This window comes from Oncorhynchus tshawytscha, linkage group LG20 (genome assembly GCF_018296145.1).
Source record: "Oncorhynchus tshawytscha isolate Ot180627B linkage group LG20, Otsh_v2.0, whole genome shotgun sequence".
Taxonomy (NCBI): Eukaryota; Metazoa; Chordata; class Actinopteri; order Salmoniformes; family Salmonidae; genus Oncorhynchus; species Oncorhynchus tshawytscha.
Window position 1 is genome coordinate 6,921,537 of NC_056448.1, and position 18,107 is coordinate 6,939,643.

Consider the following 18,107-nt stretch of genomic DNA (forward strand, 5'->3'; position numbering starts at 1 on the left):
GGATTCAGTCTCTTCGCCCGCCGGATGTACTCCAGATTGAGGTGGTCAGTCCAGATGAGAAAAGGGTGTATAGCCCCCTCAAGCCAATGCCTCCATGCCTTCAAGGCATTTACGACAGCTAACATCTCCCGGTCCCCCACATCATAGTTTCGCTCCGCCGGGCTGAGCTTCTTCGAAAAGAAAGCACAGGGGCGAAGCTTCAGTGGCGTACCCGAACGCTGAGAGAGCACTGCTCCTATCCCAGCTTCGGATGCGTCCACCTCCACTATGAATGGCAAAGAGGGATCCGGATGAGCCAACACAGGCCCCGAGGTAAACAGAGTCTTCAGGTGTCCAAAAGCCCTGTTCGCCTCAGCCGACCACTGCAAGCGCACCAGGCCCCCCTTTAGCAGTGAGGTAATGGGAGCAGCCACCTGACCAAAACCCTGGATAAACCTCTGGTAGTAATTGGCAAACCCTAAAAAACGTTGCACCTCCATTACAGTGGTTGGAGTCGGCCAATTACGCACGGCTGCAATGCGGTCGCTCTCCATATCCACTCCTGAAGTGGAAATCCGATGCCCTAGGAAGGAGATGGATTGTTGGAAGAACAGGCATTTCTCAGCCTTGACATATAGATCATGCTCCAACAGGCAACCAATCTATCGCACAATCCCTCCGTCGATAGGGTGGTAATTGAGTCACCTACTTTTTTACAGAAGGCGAGAGCCAAATCGGCATATTCGGGGAAAGGCATATCCACAGAAACAATAGCGATCCCTAAACTATGAGCTAAACTTTTATTAATGAAATTCCCAGCCGCGCCTGAATCTACTAGCGCCTTATACTGGGAATGCAGGGAAAAATCAGGAAAAGAGACAGAGACAAACATTATTGCAACAGAGGGCTCTGGATGAGAATGGTGCCTACTCACCTGGGGTGATGCCAGAGTGCCCTGCCTTCTCTATTCCCAGAGGAACCAACCCGGCACCGACCAGCAGTGTGAGCGGGAACCCCCTCCAGTCTCCCTCTGCACCATCCCTCCCAATTCCATAGGTTCGGGAGAGAGGGTGCGGGAGGATGGAACAACCAGAACCCGATCTAGACGTCCACGAGTAGCCAGCATGTTGTCCAGCCTGATGGACATGTCCACCAGCTGGTCAAAGGTGAGGGTGGTGTCTCTACAGGCCAGCTCCCGACGGACGTCCTCGCGTAGACTACAACGGTAATGGTCGATCAGGGCCCTGTCGCTCCATCCAGCGCCGGCAGCCAGGGTCCTAAACTCCAGAGCAAACTCCTGTGCACTCCCTGTCTCCTGCCTCAGATGATAGAGGCGCTCACCCGCCGCTCTGCCTTCGGGTGGGTGGTCGAATACTATCCTGAAATGGCGGGTGAACTCCTCAAAATGGTCCAACGCCGCATCCTCCTCTCTACACACAGCGCTGGCCCACTCCAGGGCTTTCCCGGTGAGGCATGAGACGAGGGCGCAACACTTCTCACTGGTGGTACTGGGGAGACCGTGGCCAGATACAAGTTCAGCTTAAGAAGGAAACCCTGGCAGCCGGCAGTATCTCCGTTGTATCCCGTGGGTAGGGATAAATGGATCTTCTGAGGTTCAGGAGGGGAAAAAGCGTTCAAGGGAGATCCCGGTTGTGGTGGTGGAGGCGCTGGAGAAACTCCGTCTCTCCCTAGTGGTCCATATTCTGGACAATGCGATCCAAGGCAGCGCTCAGACAGTCAATCGCCTCCGCTTGTTCCATGACGCATTCCTCCACCTCCATGAGCGATGTGTCTTCTCCTACTGACTTCATAATTTGGTCAGAGATTCTGTCAGCGTCGTGTGTATAGGTGGCAGGGAAGTCAGGCGCAGGAGAGTCAAAATGGAGTGTAAATGGAGTCTTTTAATAATTGACCACGTAACATGCTCCATAACACAAAAATGTACAGACATAAACAAACATGGGTACGAGGACGCCACGCGCACCTATACAACCTAAAACTACACTGACAATAAAACAATCTCTGACAAAGACATGAGGGGAAACAGAGGGTTAAATACACAACAGGTAATGAGTGGGATTGAAAACAGGTGTGTGGGAAGACAAGACAAAACCAATGGAAAATGAGAAATGGATCAATGATGGCTAGAAGACCGGTGACGTCGACCGCCGAGCACCGCCCGAACAAGGAGAGACAACGACTTCGGCAGAAGTCGTGACAACTACACTGTTCAGGATGTGGTTTTATTGGTCTTGTGAATCCTGAGCCATCTGTGTGTTGATCTAGTATTAGCTGCATCTAAAGGGTTTGTTTCTTTTGCTGCCCATTCACATTTGACATATTCCACTAATATATTGCAAACAAGAGGATCCAATCGCATTTGATTACTTCCTCACTGAGCTTGAACAGCCTCTCCCTTTTCTCGTCATCAGAGTTTCAGAGCAGGAAGGGGAGGACCATCCTCCTCAGTGAATTTCAGATTTTTTTATATTTTGAAACATTTATCATTTTTAGATAAACTATACCAAATACAGTCAAGTCACCAAATAATTTATTAAAGCACACTATTTTGCAAAGAAGGTCTAAAGTAGCCTCAATAGCACTCTGTAGGGTAGCACCAAGGTGTAGCCGGAGGACAGCTAGCTTCCGTCCTCCTTTGAGTACATTGACTTCAATACAAAACCTAGGAGGCTCATGGTTCTCACCTCCTTCCATAGACTTACACAGTAATTATGACAACTTCCGGAGGATGTCCTCCAACCTATCAGAGCTCTTGCAGCATGAACTGACATGGTTCAAAGAATAATTAATGTAGTGCTGAAAGCTTAAGCTACAGCTAGCTAGTACTGCAGTGCATAAAATGTGGTGAATAGTAGAAAATAGTTGAACAGTTTTGAACAAATGCATTTTTTCCTAAATGAAGGAGAAACAGGAGAGAAATAGAGAGAGAGAGAGTGTCATTTTTTTCAGTTTCACTTACTTAGCTAGAAAATGCAGCTAGCTAGTTACGCCTACTGAAACACCCTGCTCAAACAGAGGGTTGCTATGTTAGCTAGCTGGCTATGACTATCCAACACAACACTGGAACTCTTCTAAGTTAAGGTAAGCTTTTGGTTTTACAAATGTATTGCCACTGGAGCACGCCGGTGTAACTGCTTACTGACTGTAAACTGTAATGTTACTGCATGATTGTAGCAGGTTTACTAACACGTTAGTTCTATTAGCTATGACATTACTTTAGCTAATATGTTGACAACAATGTAGGCTGTGTGTTGCGGTTTGGCTTGGAAAGGTTTATTCGCCTGTTCACATATATATTCATTCTGCCGATTCTGTTGAAAATGTTTCTTAAACAGAAGCAAACTGAACAAAACGGGGATAAACGTACCTGAATTTGTCAAATAGAATCTATTGTTTGCAACTGTTGGACTAATGATTACACCCAATACCAGCTAGATACAGGCAATAGTGTGTAAGACGGTATTGATTGTCAGTGTCTGTCCATGTGTCACTGTCTGACACATCAAATTTGTCTCTTGACCTGTGTGCACCTACTTGTAAACTTTCATTCATAGGCTAGGTTGTAGCAACCTCATGATGAGTATAGGGAAAATTTGAGTATCATGTAGAAGCCTAAACCTATCGCTATTTCTTTTAACTGGATGAATGGAATATGAGTGACAGTCATCCAATATGCTGTAATAGAAATAAGGTGATGATCATGAAAAAAAATTGGCACTGAAACTGCACTGACCACCATTGCTTTCCAGGTGCTCCAGTGGTTGTGTCTTTCCCACATTTCTACCTGGGCGAAGAAAAGTATACTAACGCCATTGAAGGACTGAGTCCTGTGAGAGAGCACCACCAGACCTACCTGGACCTGAACCCGGTACACTACCCTCTAGTGTTCACTTCTCTGGGGGTCTGCCCTAGAGTAGAATAGATAATCGACTTTAAAATGCATTGTTGCACCACCTAGTGTTACAATTGTGGAATAGAGAATTGCACCAACTGTAAAACATTAAATAGTGTTCCCAACCTACCAGCCTATATTTATTCATGTTTAACCTAGACATAAATCATGTATCTAGTACATTGAGCATAACACCTGCAGTTCACATGGCTCATCAAAAGTGTGTATGTGTTTTTCTACACTTCCAGACCACTGGTGTTCCTATCCGTGCCAGTAAGAAGGCTCAGATCAATATCCTCATCAACAGAATCTCTGGCTTCCCGTGAGATATCACAAATCCACAATCACAACCCAAGTTCAAATAGCTAAAGGCTTTTATAATCTTTGTTTCTATATGATTTCCTTCCATTGTTTAATGATTTCCATCTCACAACCACCAATTATTTCTATATTATTTCCTTTCTTTGTTGAATGATTTTCTTACAATCTCTTCTCCTTCACAGGAAAACTAAATCCCTGAATGAGACTATCTTCCCTGTCATGTTTATCAATGAGGTAAGATCACATCGACTACACAAAAACATACAACTTTGGGAGAATATAACATTTAATTTAAAAAAAATAATGTTTTATCTGAGCACTGAACGCAAATTTGCAATGACAACTGTCATTTTTGATTGTACTGTATCCCTTTACAGGGTGCTGTGCTGTAAGTGACACCCCCAGATGTTTTGAGAATGACACAAATATTAATTTTCACAAAGTCTGCTGCATTTAGATTTAGTCTTTAGATATTTTTGTCAGATGTTACTATGGAACACTGAAGTATAATTACAAGCATTTCATAAGTGTCAAAGGCTTTTATTGACAATTACATGAAGTTGATGCAAAGAGTCAATATTTGCAGCGTTGACCCTTCTTTTTCAAGACTTCTGCAATCCGCCCTGGCATGCTATCAATTAACTTCTGGGCCACATCCTGACTGATGGCAGCCCATTCTTGCATAATCAATGCTTGGAGTTTGTCAGAATTTGTGGGTTTTTGTTTGTCCACCCGCCTCTTGAGGCTGGACCACAAGTTCTCAATGGGATTAAGGTCTGGGGAGTTTCCTGAGTTTCCTGACCATGGATCATGTTTTGTTCCCCGAAGCACTTAGTTATCACTTTTGCCTTATGGCAAGGTGCTCCATCATGCTGGAAAAGGCATTGTTTGTCACCAAATTGTTCCTGGATGTTTGGGAGAAGTTGCTCTCAGAGGATGTGTTGGTACCATTCTTTATTCATGGCTGTGTTCTTAGGCAAAATTGTGAGTGAGCCCACTCCCTTGGCTGAGAAATAACCCCACACATGAATGGTCTCAGGACGCTTTACTGTTGAAATTACACAGGACTGATGGTAGCGCTCACCTTGTCTTCTCCGGGAAAGCTTTTTTCCGGATGCCTCAAACAATCGGAAAGGGAATTCATCAGAGAAAATGACTTTACCTCAGTCCTCAGCAGTCCAATCCCTGTACCTTTTGCAGAATATCAGTCGGTCCCTGATGTTTTTTCCTGGAGAGAAGTGGCCTCTGCTGCCCTTCTTGACACCAGGCCATCCTCCAAAAGTCATTGTCTCACTTTGCGTGCAGATGCACTCACACCTGCTTGCTGCCATTCCTGAGCAAGCTCTGTACTGATGGTGCCCCGATCCCACAGCTGAATCAACTTTAGGAGACGGTCCTGGTGCTTTCTGGACTTTCTTGGGTGCCCTGAAGCCTTCTTCACAACAATTGAACCGCTCTCCTTGAAGTTCTTGATGATCCGATAAATGGTTGATTTAGGTTCAATCTTACTGGCAGCAATATCCTTGCCTGTGAAGCCCTTTTATCGTCAACACTCACACCTGTGTTAACGAGAGAATCACTGACATGATGTCAGCTGGTCCTTTTGTGGCAGGGCTGAAATGCAGTGGAAATATTTGGGGGGGATTCAATTAATTTGTATGGCAAAGAGGAACTTTGCAATTAATTGCAATTCATCTGATCACTCTTCATGACATTCTGGAGTATATACAAATTGCCATCATACAAACTGAGGCAGCAGACTTTGTGAAAATTAATATTTGTGTCTTTCTCAAAACTTTTGGCCACGACTGTACATTGTCAGTGAGTTTACAGTGTCTACTCTGTCTGTGCTGATATATTCTGCACCTTCTTTACCCCCTTCTTCAGACGGTAGTGATAGACGACACGTCGGCTGCGAAGCTCCAAAAGCTGTTGCTGATGGTGACGTTGGTGTCCAACTTCCCTCTCATCATTGTTGGTCTGGGGGTCTTGCTGCTGCTGGTGTTCATCTGCCTCATCGTCTGTGAACGCAAACTGAAGGTACCACTGACCTGTGTGTCTGTGGGAGTGTTGAGGGCTTAGCCGAGGGAGATGTGCAGTAAGGTAGAAGCAGAACAACATGTATTTTAATCAATATACTATAGTTAGGGCCCAGAGTTTTTCCTGGTCAAGTCACATGGTCAAGAATAAGTCCTGGGCTCGGTTGGATAAAACGTATTAAGTGTTTCCCTTAAGTGATATTTTCCCCTTACTTAAGGGAATTGTTTAAGGGTGTTGCATAGAGCACCTCAATCGGTTTGAACCGTCATCCAACATGGAATTACAAGTCAGAAACTCTGGCATCTTTCTAAAGCTCTGACATTCTGACCTGAAGGTCACTGAAGTTATGATTTTACCTTCTTTTTGTTTTTACAAGTTTCCAGTTGTCTTAAAACGCCCATTAACACAATGCTAAATTACTAACATGTTTGTGTAACTAATCATTTTCTTAACTATGATGCCACCATGATTCAGTAAATGTCTTAACCAGTGCATCTTAAACCATTGTAAGAGTACACTTTATGCATGTGCTTCCATTGTGTTTCTGTTCAGAATAAATGTAAACATATTGTTTTTGGAGAAGCTCTCTATTCAGCTCCTGTAAATCCTAATAATCCTACGTAATTCTTCCCTTTATCATTAAGATATATTGGTTATTCTTGATTCTTTATGTCATTGCCTTCCTACATGTATAATTAGCATGATCGTTTTCTCATTATCCTCTCTTATGTTTGAGCTAGTGAACAGTATTTACTGTACATTGTCATTGATAAAAATTATACACTATTTTGAATAACATACAGTGGGGCAAAAAAGTATTTAGTCAGCCACCAATTGTGCAAGTTCTCCCACTTAAAAAGATGAGAGAGGCCTGTAATTTTCATCATAGGTACACTTCAACTATGACAGACAAAATGAGAAAAAAAATCCAGAAAATCACATTGTAGGATTTTTAATGAATTTATTTGCAAATTATGGTGGAAAATAAGTATTTGGTCACCTACAAACAAGCAAGATTTCTGGCTCTCACAGACCTGTAACTTCTTCTTTAAGGGGCTCCTCTGTCCTCCACTCGTTACCTGTTTTAATGGAACCTGTTTGAACTTGTTATCAGTATAAAAGACACCTGTCCACAACCTCAAACAGTCACACTCACACTCCAAACTCCACTATGGCCAAGACCAAAGAGCTGTCAAAGGACACCAGAAACAAAATTGTAGACCTGCACCAGGCTTGGAAGACTGAATCTGAAATAGGTAAGCAGCTTGGTTTGAAGAACTCAACTTTGGGAGCAATTATTAGGAAATGGAAGACAAATCAAATCAAATCAAGACCACATGATAATCTCCCGTACTCGATCTTATATTCAGGTTCTTGGCTCCTAAGATGACCTGGGGTACTAGTGTAAGATCTCAAAAAAAAAAAAACTGCATAGTTTCCGCGTGGGGGCCATCTCTGTCGGCGCCGGAGAATGATAATCTCCTCGATCTGGGGCTCCAAGAGAATGATCACAAGAGCGTTGAGCAAAAATCCCAGAACCACACGGGGGGACCTAGTGAATGACCTGCAGAGAGCTGGGACCAAAGTAACAAAGCCTACCATCAGCAACACACTACGCCGCCAGGGACTCAAATCCTGCAGTGCAAGACGTGTCCCTCTGCTTAAGCCAGTACATGTCCAGGCCCGTCTGAAGTTTGCTAGAGAGCATTTGGATGATCCAGAAGAAGATTGGAAGAATGTCAAAAGGTCAGATGAAACCAAAATAGTGAAGACTTACAGAAAACGTTTGACCGCTGTCATTGCCAACAAAGGGTATATAACAAAGTATTGAGATAAACGTTTGTTATTGACCAAATACTTATTTTCCACCATAATTTGCAAAAAAATTCATTAAAAATCCTACAATGTGATTTTCTGGATTTTTTTTCTCATTTTGTCTGTCATAGTTGAAGTGTACGATGAAAATGATGAAAATGATGATGAAAATTACAGGCCTCTCTCATCTTTTTAAGTGGGAGAACTTGCACAATTGGTAGCTGACTAAATACTTTTTTGCCCCACTGTATGTTGAAATGTTAACAATCTGATTAATGATAATCCTGAAAGCTAAACTATTTTGAGGAAGTTTCCCGGACACCACAGGAAGATGGTGGTACCTTATGTGGGGAGAACTGCCTCGTGGTAATGACTGGAGCGGAATCAGTAGAATGGTATCAAATTCATCAAACACAGGGTTTCCAGGTGTTTGATGCTATTCCATTTGCTCCGTTCCGGCTATTATTATGGGCCATTCTCCCCTCAGCAGCTTCCTGTGCCGGACACAGATTAAGTTTAGTCCTAGACTAAGAGGGTATTTCAGTGGAGATTCTCCATTGACCATGTGTTTTAGTCCAAGACTAGGCCTAATCTGTATCCAGAAAACCAGACCTTTGTACAGCATAACACAAGGTCAAATAAAATAAAATTGCATTCGTCACATGCACCGAATACAACCTTACATTGAAATGCTTACAAGCCCTTAACCAACAATGCAGTTTTAAGAAAAATAAGTGTTAAGTAAAAAATAGATAAGTAAAAATGTAGAAAAATGTATAATTAAAGAGCAGCAGTAAAATAACAGTAGCAAGGCTATATACAGGAGGTACCGGTACAGAGTCAATGTGCGGGGGCACAGGTTAGTCGAAGTAATTGAGGTAATATGTACATGTAGGTAGAATTAAAGTGACTATGCATAGATAATAAACAGAGAGTAGCAGCAACGTAAAAGGGTGGGGTGGGGGGGACAATGCAAATTGTTTGGGTAGCCATTTGATTAATTGTTCAGGAGTCTTATGGCTTGGTGGTAGAAGCTGTTAAGAAGCCTTGTGGACATAGACTTGGCGCACCGGCAACGCTTGCCGTGCGAACAGTCTATGACTAGGGTGGCTGTAGTCTTTGACCATTTTTTGGGCATTCCTCTGACACCACCTGGTATAGAGGTCCTGGATGGCAGGAAGCTTGGCCCCAGTGATATACTGGGCCGTACGCACTACTCTCTGTAGTGACCTGCGGTCGGAGGCCGAGCAGTTGCCATACCAGGCGGTGATGCAACCAGTCAGGATGTTCTCGATGGTGCAGCTGTTGTCACAACCTGATAAGTTTCACCTGTGTTTGTGCTCGTCTCAACCCCCTTCCACATGTTGCCCATCTTCCTCATTATCCCCAGTGTATTTTCTGTGATCTCTGTTTGTCTGTTGCCAGTTCGTCTTGTCTTGTCAGGTCTTACCAGCGTGTTTTCCCTTCTCAGTGCTTTCTCAAGTGCTGTTCCCTAGTTTCCCCGGTTCTGACCATTCTGCCTGCCTTGACCCCAAGCTTGCCTGCAGTTTTGTACCTGCCTGACTCTGACCCGTTTACAAACCTCTGCCTGTCCTGACCCCGAGCCTGCCTGCTGTTCTGTACCTTATTGACTCTGCCCTGGATTACGGACCTCTGCCTGCCTTTGACCTGTCTTTTGCCTAACCCCTGTTTGGGTCAATAAACATCTGTGACTCTAGCTATCTGTACCTGGGTTTTTTCCTGAGTTTTGATAGTTGTAGAACTTTTTGAGGATCTGAGGACCCATGCCAAATCTTTTCAGTCTCCTGAGAAGGGAATAGGTTGTGTCGTGCCCTGTTCACAACTGTCTTGGTGTGTTTGGACCATGATAGTTTGTTGGTGATGTGGACACCAATGAACTTGGAGCTCTCAACCTTCTCCACTAAAGCCCTGTCAATGAGAATGGGGGAGTGCTCGGTCCTTCCTTTTCCCGTAGTCCACAATCCTCTTTTGTCTTGATCACATTGAGGGAGAGGTTGTTATCCTAGCACCACACGGCCAGATCTCTGACCTCCTCCCTATAGGCTGTCAAATCAAATCAACGTTTATTTGTCACGTGCGCTGAATAGAACAGGTGTAGACCTTACAGTGAAATGCTTACTTATAGACTCTAACCAATAGTGCAAAAAAGGTATTAGGTGAACAATAGGTAGGTAAAGAAATAAAACAATACAGGCTATATACAATAGCGAGGCTATAAAAGTAGCGAGGCTACATACAGACACAAGTTGGTCAGGCTGATTGAGGAAGTATGTACATGTAGATATGGTTAAAGTGACTATGTATATATGATGAACAGAGAGTAGCAGTAGTGTAAAATAGGAGTTGGCGGGTGGTAGGTGGGACACAATGCAGATATCCCGGTTAGCCACTGTGCGGGAGCACTAGTTGGTCGGTCCAATTGAGGTAGTATGTACATGAATGTATAGTTAAAGTGACTATGCATATATGATAAACAGAGAGTAGCAGCAGCGTAAAAAAGTGGGGTTGGGGGGGCACACAATGCAAATAGTCCGGGTAGCCATTTGATTACCTGTTCAGGAGTCTTATGGCTTGGGGGTGAAAACTGTTGAGAAGCCTTTTTGTCCTAGACTTGGCACTCCGGTGCCGCTTGCCATGCAGTAGTAGACAGATCAGTCTATGACTGGGGTGGCTGGGGTCTTTGACAATTTTAGGGCCTTCTCTGATACCGCCAGGTGTAGAGGTCCTGGATGGCAGGCAGCTTAGCCACAGTGATGTCAGAGGCCGAGCAGTTGCCGTACCAGGCTGTGATGCAACCAGTCGGGATGCTCTCAATGTTGCAGCTGTAGAACCTTTTGAGGATCTCAGGACCCATGACAAATCTTTTTAGTTTCTTGTAGGGGGAATAGGCTTAGTCGTGCCAGCTTCACGACTGTCTTGGTGTGTTTGGACCATTCTAGTTGGTTGTTGATGTGGACACCAAGGAACTTGAAGCTCTCAACCTGCTCCACTACAGCCTTGTCGATGAGAATGGGGGTGTGCTCAGTGCTCCTTTTCCTGTAGTCCACAATAATCTCCTTAGTCTTGGTTACATTGAGGGATAGGTTGTTATTCTGGCACCATCCGGCCAGGTCTCTGACTTCCTCCCTATAGGCTGTCTCGTCGTTGTTGGTGATCAGGCCTACCACTGTCGGTGAATTTAATGATGGTGTTGGAGTCATGCCTGGCCATGCAGGGAGTTAAGGAGAGGACTGAGCATGCACCCCTGAACGGCCCCCTTGTTGAGGATCAGCGTGGCAGATGTATTGTTACTTACCCTTACCAAATGAGAGCAGCCTGTCAGGAAGTCCAGGATCCAGTTGCAGAGGGAGGTGTTTAGTCCCAGGGTCATTAGCTTAGTGATGAGCTTTGAGGGCACTATGGTGTTGAATAATGAGCTGTAGTTAATGAATAGCATTCTCACCTAGGTGTTCCTTTTGTCCAAGTGGGAAAGAGCAGTGTGGAGTGCAATAGAGATTGTGGATCTGTTGGGGCGGCAGGCAAATTGGAGTGGGTCTAGGGTTTCTGGGATAATGGTGTTGATGTGAGCTATGACCAGCCTTTCAAAGCACTTCATGGCTGCAGATGTGATTGCTACGTGACGGTAGTCATTTAGGCAGGTTACCTTAGTGTTCTTGGGCACAGGGACTATGGTGGTCTGCTTGAAACATGTTGGTATTACAGACTCAGTCAGGGTTGAAAATGTCAGTGAAGACACTTGTCAGTTGGCCAGCGCAAGCTCGGAATACTCGTCCTGGTAATCCGTCTGGCCTTGTGAATGTTGACCTATTTTTTAAGTGTTACTTACATCGGCTATGGAGAGTGTGATCACACAGTCGTCCGGAACAGCTGATGCTCTCATGCATGCTTCAGTGTTGCTAGCCTCGAAGTGAGCATTGAAGTAATTTAGCTCATCTGGTAGGCTCGGGTCACAGGGCAGCTCATTGCTGTGCTTCCCTTTGTAGTCTGTAATAGTTTGCAAGCCCTGTCACATCTGACGAGCGTCAGAGCCGATGTAGTACGATTCAATCTTAGTCCTGTATTGACGCTTTGACTGTTTGATGGTTCGTCGGAGGGATTTGCGGGATTTCTTATAAGTGTTTGGGTTAGAGTCCCGGTCCTTGAAAACGGCAGCTCTACCCTTTAGCTCAGTGCGGATGTTGCCTGTAATCCATGGCTTCTGGTTTGGGTATGTACGTATGGTCACTGTGGGGACGATGTCATCAATGCACTTATTGATGAAACCAGTGACTGATGTGGTGTACTCCTCAATGATATCGGAGGAATCCCGGAACATATTCCAGTCTGTGCTAGTAAAACAGTCCTGTACATTATCATCTGCGTCATCTGACCACTTCTTTATTGACACCCTGTGCTTCATGCTTTAGTTGTTGCTTGTAAGCAGGATTCGGGATAGAATTATGGTCAGATTTGCCAAATGGAGGGTGAGGGAGAGCTTTGTAGGAGTAAAGGTGGTCTAGAGGTTTTTTTCCTCTGGTTGCACATTTAACATGCTGATAGAAATTTGGTAAAATGGATTTAAGTTTCCCTGCTTTAAAGTCCCCGGCCACTAGAAGCGCCGCCTCTGGATGAGTGTTTTCCTGTTTGCTTATCGCCTTATACAGCTCATTGAGTGCGGTCTTAGTGCCAGCATCGGTTTGTGGTGGCAAATAGTGTGGTCTACAGCTTATCATGAGATACTCTACCTCAGGTGAGCAAAAACTCGAGACTTCCATAATTTTGTGCACCAGTTGTTGTTTACAAATATAAACAGACCCCTTGTCGTACCGGAGGCAGCTGTTCTATCTTGCCGATGCAGCGTAAAACCCGCCAGCTGTATCTTACACGGCAGCTGTATCTTATCGTAGTTCATCTATTTTGTTGTCCAATGATTGTACATTGCCTAATAGGACTGATGGTAGAGGCAGATTGCCCACTCGCCGTCGGATCCTTACAAGGCACCTCGACCCCGATATTTCTGTGTCTTTCTCATGCGAATGACAGGGATTTGGTCCTTGTTGGATGTCTGAAGTAAATCCTTTGCATCCGACTCGTTAAAGAAAAAATATTTGTCCAGTACGAGGTGAGTAATCGCTGTCCTGATATCCAGAACCTATTTTGGGTCATAAGCGACAGTGACAGAAACATTATGTACAAAAGCTACAAATAACGCCATTGGACAACAAATACTGTATCTGAAAGATTATGATCCTGAAAAGCTCTTTTGTCCAATGTCTTGCCACTAATATTGTACTCTGTAACCTCCCTCCCTCCCTCCCTCCCTCCCTCCCTCCCTCCCTCCCTCCCTCCCTCCCTCCCTCCCTCCCTCCCTCCCTCCCTCCCTCCCTCCCTCCCTCCCCTCCCTCCCTCCTTCTATTCTCTCTCTCCCTCCTTAAACTTTCTCCATCTATAGATGACAACAAAGGAGGACACATCTTATTCTCCTGTGAGCAACAAGGAGGGTGACGAAAAAAATGTCAGCACCTACATTGGCATGACTCCAATTATTGAAAAGTCTTGAGGAGGGAATGGTACATTTTTGTTGTTGTTGAGATTCACAGATCTACTGTGTATGAGTTGCTGTTCAGAGTTGAATTATTGCCTTTCTGTGCCTCAAAGTTATAGTCTTGATCAATGTGACACAAGTTACACTTATTGTGATATCTCCCCATTTGTTTGTTTGTTTGGATCTCGTTTAACCCACAATGGAGGCTATTCTTCCAAGAGTTCCTGTAATATTGGTTGATAATACACGTGACCCTTTGACCTGCTGTTTCAGACATTCTCTAAAAGTTACTGTTTGATACCTGTTATTCACTTTTAATCTCCTTGTAATATAATGTAAATAAAAATTCAATATCCTGTAACAAAAATATGCATCCTTCCTTCTGCCCCTGATTGAATGGATGAAAACAGTATGGTGGAGGGCAAAGTAAAGCCATCGCTATATTGCATGATTAGAGATGGCAAGGGAAGGGAACATGTTTTTTGAATCCAGCTGATCACTATGGTCCAGTTTCCCAGACACAGATCAAGCCTAGTCCTTCTCAATGGATAATCTCCATCGAAACAGCTTTTTAGTCCAGGACCTGGCTTAATCTTTGTCTGGGAAACCAGCCCTACTCCATGTGTGTCCTAAAGGTGTATGTATACTCATTTAGGTACTATGCTAGGATCTATGCCCTTGTGCATCATGGGATGGATTCAAATGTAGTATAATTCTCTACCCATGAGTGTCAAAGAAGGTCAAGGAAGTGGTAAAATGCTCTATTTAGCAACGAAGGCTAAACAATTCATGCAATGAGGATGTCCTTTTTATGAATTTGGATTCATATTAACACTGCAATTTAAATTTAAACGTTCTAATTATTACATTTCTACAGCTTATCACTTTTTTAATGCACTGATTAAATTGATAGTTGGTTGGTTGAATAAGTTGAAATATGTAAGGAACGAAAATGAAGTCTAACTATGTTTATAAAAATATGTTACAGAAAATATCTCTGTCCATACCTAATACATAGGTTACCTTCACTATGAACTTGTAAGTGGTGATATGGTTGCAAGTCAGTGTCACGTTGGTATGAATAGATTCGGGAGACAGGCGCAGGAATGCGTAATAGTTTTTTTTATTAAGCCCAAATTACACCCTGCCGTGTAAAGGCACTGGGACGAAGACCAAACAAACACGTAAAGCAACACAGGGTAGAAACCCAAAACAAAAGAGCGAGGAGTACCTCAAATAAATAACACATGCACACAATGATTAACACATTGGACGAGACCCGTAATCATCTGTGCAATCCAGAATGGCACGAAAGCCAAAACGCACAGCACAGGTACTCACACGCACCAACGGACATAGTAACAATAATCGACACCACTATGGTGAACAAAGGGCACATACATACAAATACAATCAGTGGGAATAGGGGCCAGGTGTGCGCAATGAAAGTTCCAGAGGGATCCGTGACAGTGAGCATTTTTAAGTGTTATGTATATGACATTTGAAATTTAGGGCCAGGTTTCATTATGGGTGTAATGCTCCGGGTGTCGTGGGTGTGGAGTCAGACGCAGGAGACAGAGAGTGCAAGGCTGTTCTCTTTTAATGCACCAACGCACCACAGGGTGCTCACAATAATAACGGCCCCAAACACGGGGAATGAGAAAGGTACAACTGAAATTTCACGACCAGGAACAAACACATCCCTCTACATTAGAGCCGAAGGTTACAATCATTAATCCCGCACAACAACCAGGCGGGCCGGCTGTCTAATAAAGACAAACTAATCATTCACCAACAGGTGCTACCAATAAACATACAAGGAGGGGGAGGAAAGACAATCAGTGGCAGCTAATAGGCCGGTGACGACCGCCGAGCGCCACACGCCGGGAAGGGAAACCACCCTCGGTCGGACTCGTGACAATGGGTCTACTTTTATCACGGTCACTGCGCTCAGACCGAGTGAGCTACGGTCAAGCGGGGCATCTCGTTGAACTCCGCACAGCCTAGAGAGTATGGTAATGCCATTGCAGGCTCTGTGTGTCTTTAAGCCCCGTGTGTGTCACTCCATCCTTGCTGTCTGTGTGTGTGTGTGTGTGTGTGTGTGTGTGTGTGTGTGTGTGTGTGTGTGTGTGTGTGTGTGTGTGTGTGTGTGAGAGAGTTTTTTCTTTGACATCTGTTGGGAGAAATGACTGATTTACAGTTCATGAGGGTTGCCTAATCACACATATGAAGTTTTGGAAAGATCTGACCTTTTTAACCCTTCCAAACAGCCCCTATGACCCCAATGTAAGGCACTTCCGGTTGGCACAGGAAGCTGAAAGTAAACACATATCCTCATTGGGGTAGGCTTTTACAGAATCCTGAGTTTAAAGTCGTTACGCTAAGAATTGATTTTGTACATCAAAACACCTTTAGGGTGATTTTAACCACTTCCGGTTGATCCAGGAAGCTTAGAATCAACACAGGTAGACCTCATAGCGACCTGAGGAATTGTCATCGAAGACACGTTCATAAGGCATTCATAACCCACATAGGCTTCAGGTTGAATTTCGGGGAGCAGGCAATGTATTCCTATGGGGAGAGAAGTCATTGCAAACTGTTTGATGTAAACACCTTCTTTTCACTGTTAAGAGTTAATGCCACACGGTCAAGGTTAGGCTTGCACAGATCGGGAGGACCTCAGGAATGCTCCTGATGGCTTTGTGTTTCTTTAAGCCCCTGTGTCTCTCCATCCTTGCTGTGTGTGTGTGTGTGTGTGTGTGTGTGTGTGAGAGAGAGAGAGAGTTTTTTAATTTTCTGTTGGGAGAAATGACTGATTACAGTTCATGAGGGTTGCCTAATCACACATATGAAGTTTTGGAAAGATGTGATCTTTTTAACCCTTCGAAACAGCCCCTATGACCCCAATTTAAGGCACTTCCGGTTGACGCAGGAAACTGAAAGTGAACACATATCCTCCTTGGGGCAGGCTCTTACAGATTTTTGAGTTTTAAGTCTTTTACGTTAAGAACTGACTTATTTACAGAGGGTTGAATGATTGAGTGTTATTTCAGAAAATCACAGAAATCACGTAGAGTTCCGAAACCCACCATAACGGATTCGGCTGAACATGCCGCAACTGGATCTGTAATTTCTTGGGGAAAAAACACATTTGTACATTGTACGATTTCTCTTACATTATGATATATAAATGTCTGGTTCTTTTTTTCCTTACACCGTAGGTTCATGACCTTTGATGTGAAGCGGTCAAATTAGCACTCTATTTTCATTTTTGACCTTTAATCACAGAATTTTTTTAAATCAATAATGACAAATTATGTATACATTTCAATCAGGACTGACTAATCAGAATACGATTATGTTACTGTATAGATGTATGAATTTTCTTTTAATCTTAGTACTGAATATAATGTGTGTAAATATAATCAAGAATTCGAACAATGACTGTCTGTTCCTTGGTAGAAATGAAGGAACTTATCGTTAGACTGGCTAGAATGCTTATCTACACAGGAAGACCTTGGCTCCGTCATAAATTATATTAAATTGGTAGGGAGACGATGTGGGAAGGCTTGAGATACTGCCTTTGTACCAGGGTGGGAGAAGAGACGGGACAGTTCGAAAACTAATGACGTCACTTTCAGTTTATAACCTGTGGTAAACTGTATCGTGTTCAGTACTCTCAACAAAAAACACTACAGATTGATTTTGGGACTGGTCTCTGTCCATTTTATGCAGATAAGAGTCTTACAAATTTGGGTATTAAAACATATAAGAATTTAATTCCCGTAACACTTAACTCAAAAAGTGTTGAGGCCTCGACGCCATCTTGTTTCTGGGCTAACAGCCCATTAGTCCAAACCTATGCTCACCAAGTTTAGTCTTCGAAGTCTTTTCCTTTTAGGAGAAATGGCCATGTCATGATTGGTGATGTTTTGTACATTTGCAATAAGATTCCATTCGCCATCTGCTGGAATATACCGGGACAGCGGAAAAATGACCAAAATTTGAACATTTTAATAAACGGAAACTGAATGGCCGAGAGACTTCGTTCAATGACTTCCCGCAAGATCTGGCCCCGGTGCACGGCCCGCTGCCATCGGCGAATTTTACAAACATTCGCGGCCGTCTAGTAAGGGACCATACATTTGCAAAATGGAGTTTCTCATTGATCATACAGCAAATGCCGAAAAGTGCCCTTTATGTATGTAAATGAGATATTTATATATTTCATTTTCAATAAATGTGCAAACATTTCTAAAAACATGTTTTTACTTTGTCGTTATGGGGTATTATGTGTGGATGGTGTAATGCAACAAAATGTGGAATAAGTCAAGGGGTATCAATACTTTCTGACAGCAATGTATATTTCTTTCTGCCATGTGTTGCCCTTTATCAGATCCTTCATCCATATATTCAGTATAGAGGCCAGCCATAGAGACTGTGAGGCTTAATCCTAATCCATTTGTGGCTTGTTGTTTTGATTAAGTGGTCACG

The 18,107-nt window shown here is 43.7% G+C and overlaps 1 protein-coding gene across 1 annotated transcript in view; it reads left to right on the forward strand.

Moving 5' to 3' along the window:
* LOC112219619 (lysosome membrane protein 2) overlaps window positions 1–14,431 on the forward strand; it is a 59,665-nt gene extending 45,234 nt beyond the window's left edge. The window contains 5 exon segments of the mRNA XM_024381028.2: window positions 3,750–3,868; window positions 4,141–4,214; window positions 4,396–4,447; window positions 6,101–6,253; window positions 13,521–14,431. Coding sequence (XP_024236796.2) covers window positions 3,750–3,868; window positions 4,141–4,214; window positions 4,396–4,447; window positions 6,101–6,253; window positions 13,521–13,628 — 506 coding nt within the window. The 3' untranslated portion in view covers window positions 13,629–14,431.
* Window positions 14,432–18,107: the final 3,676 nt, after the last annotated feature.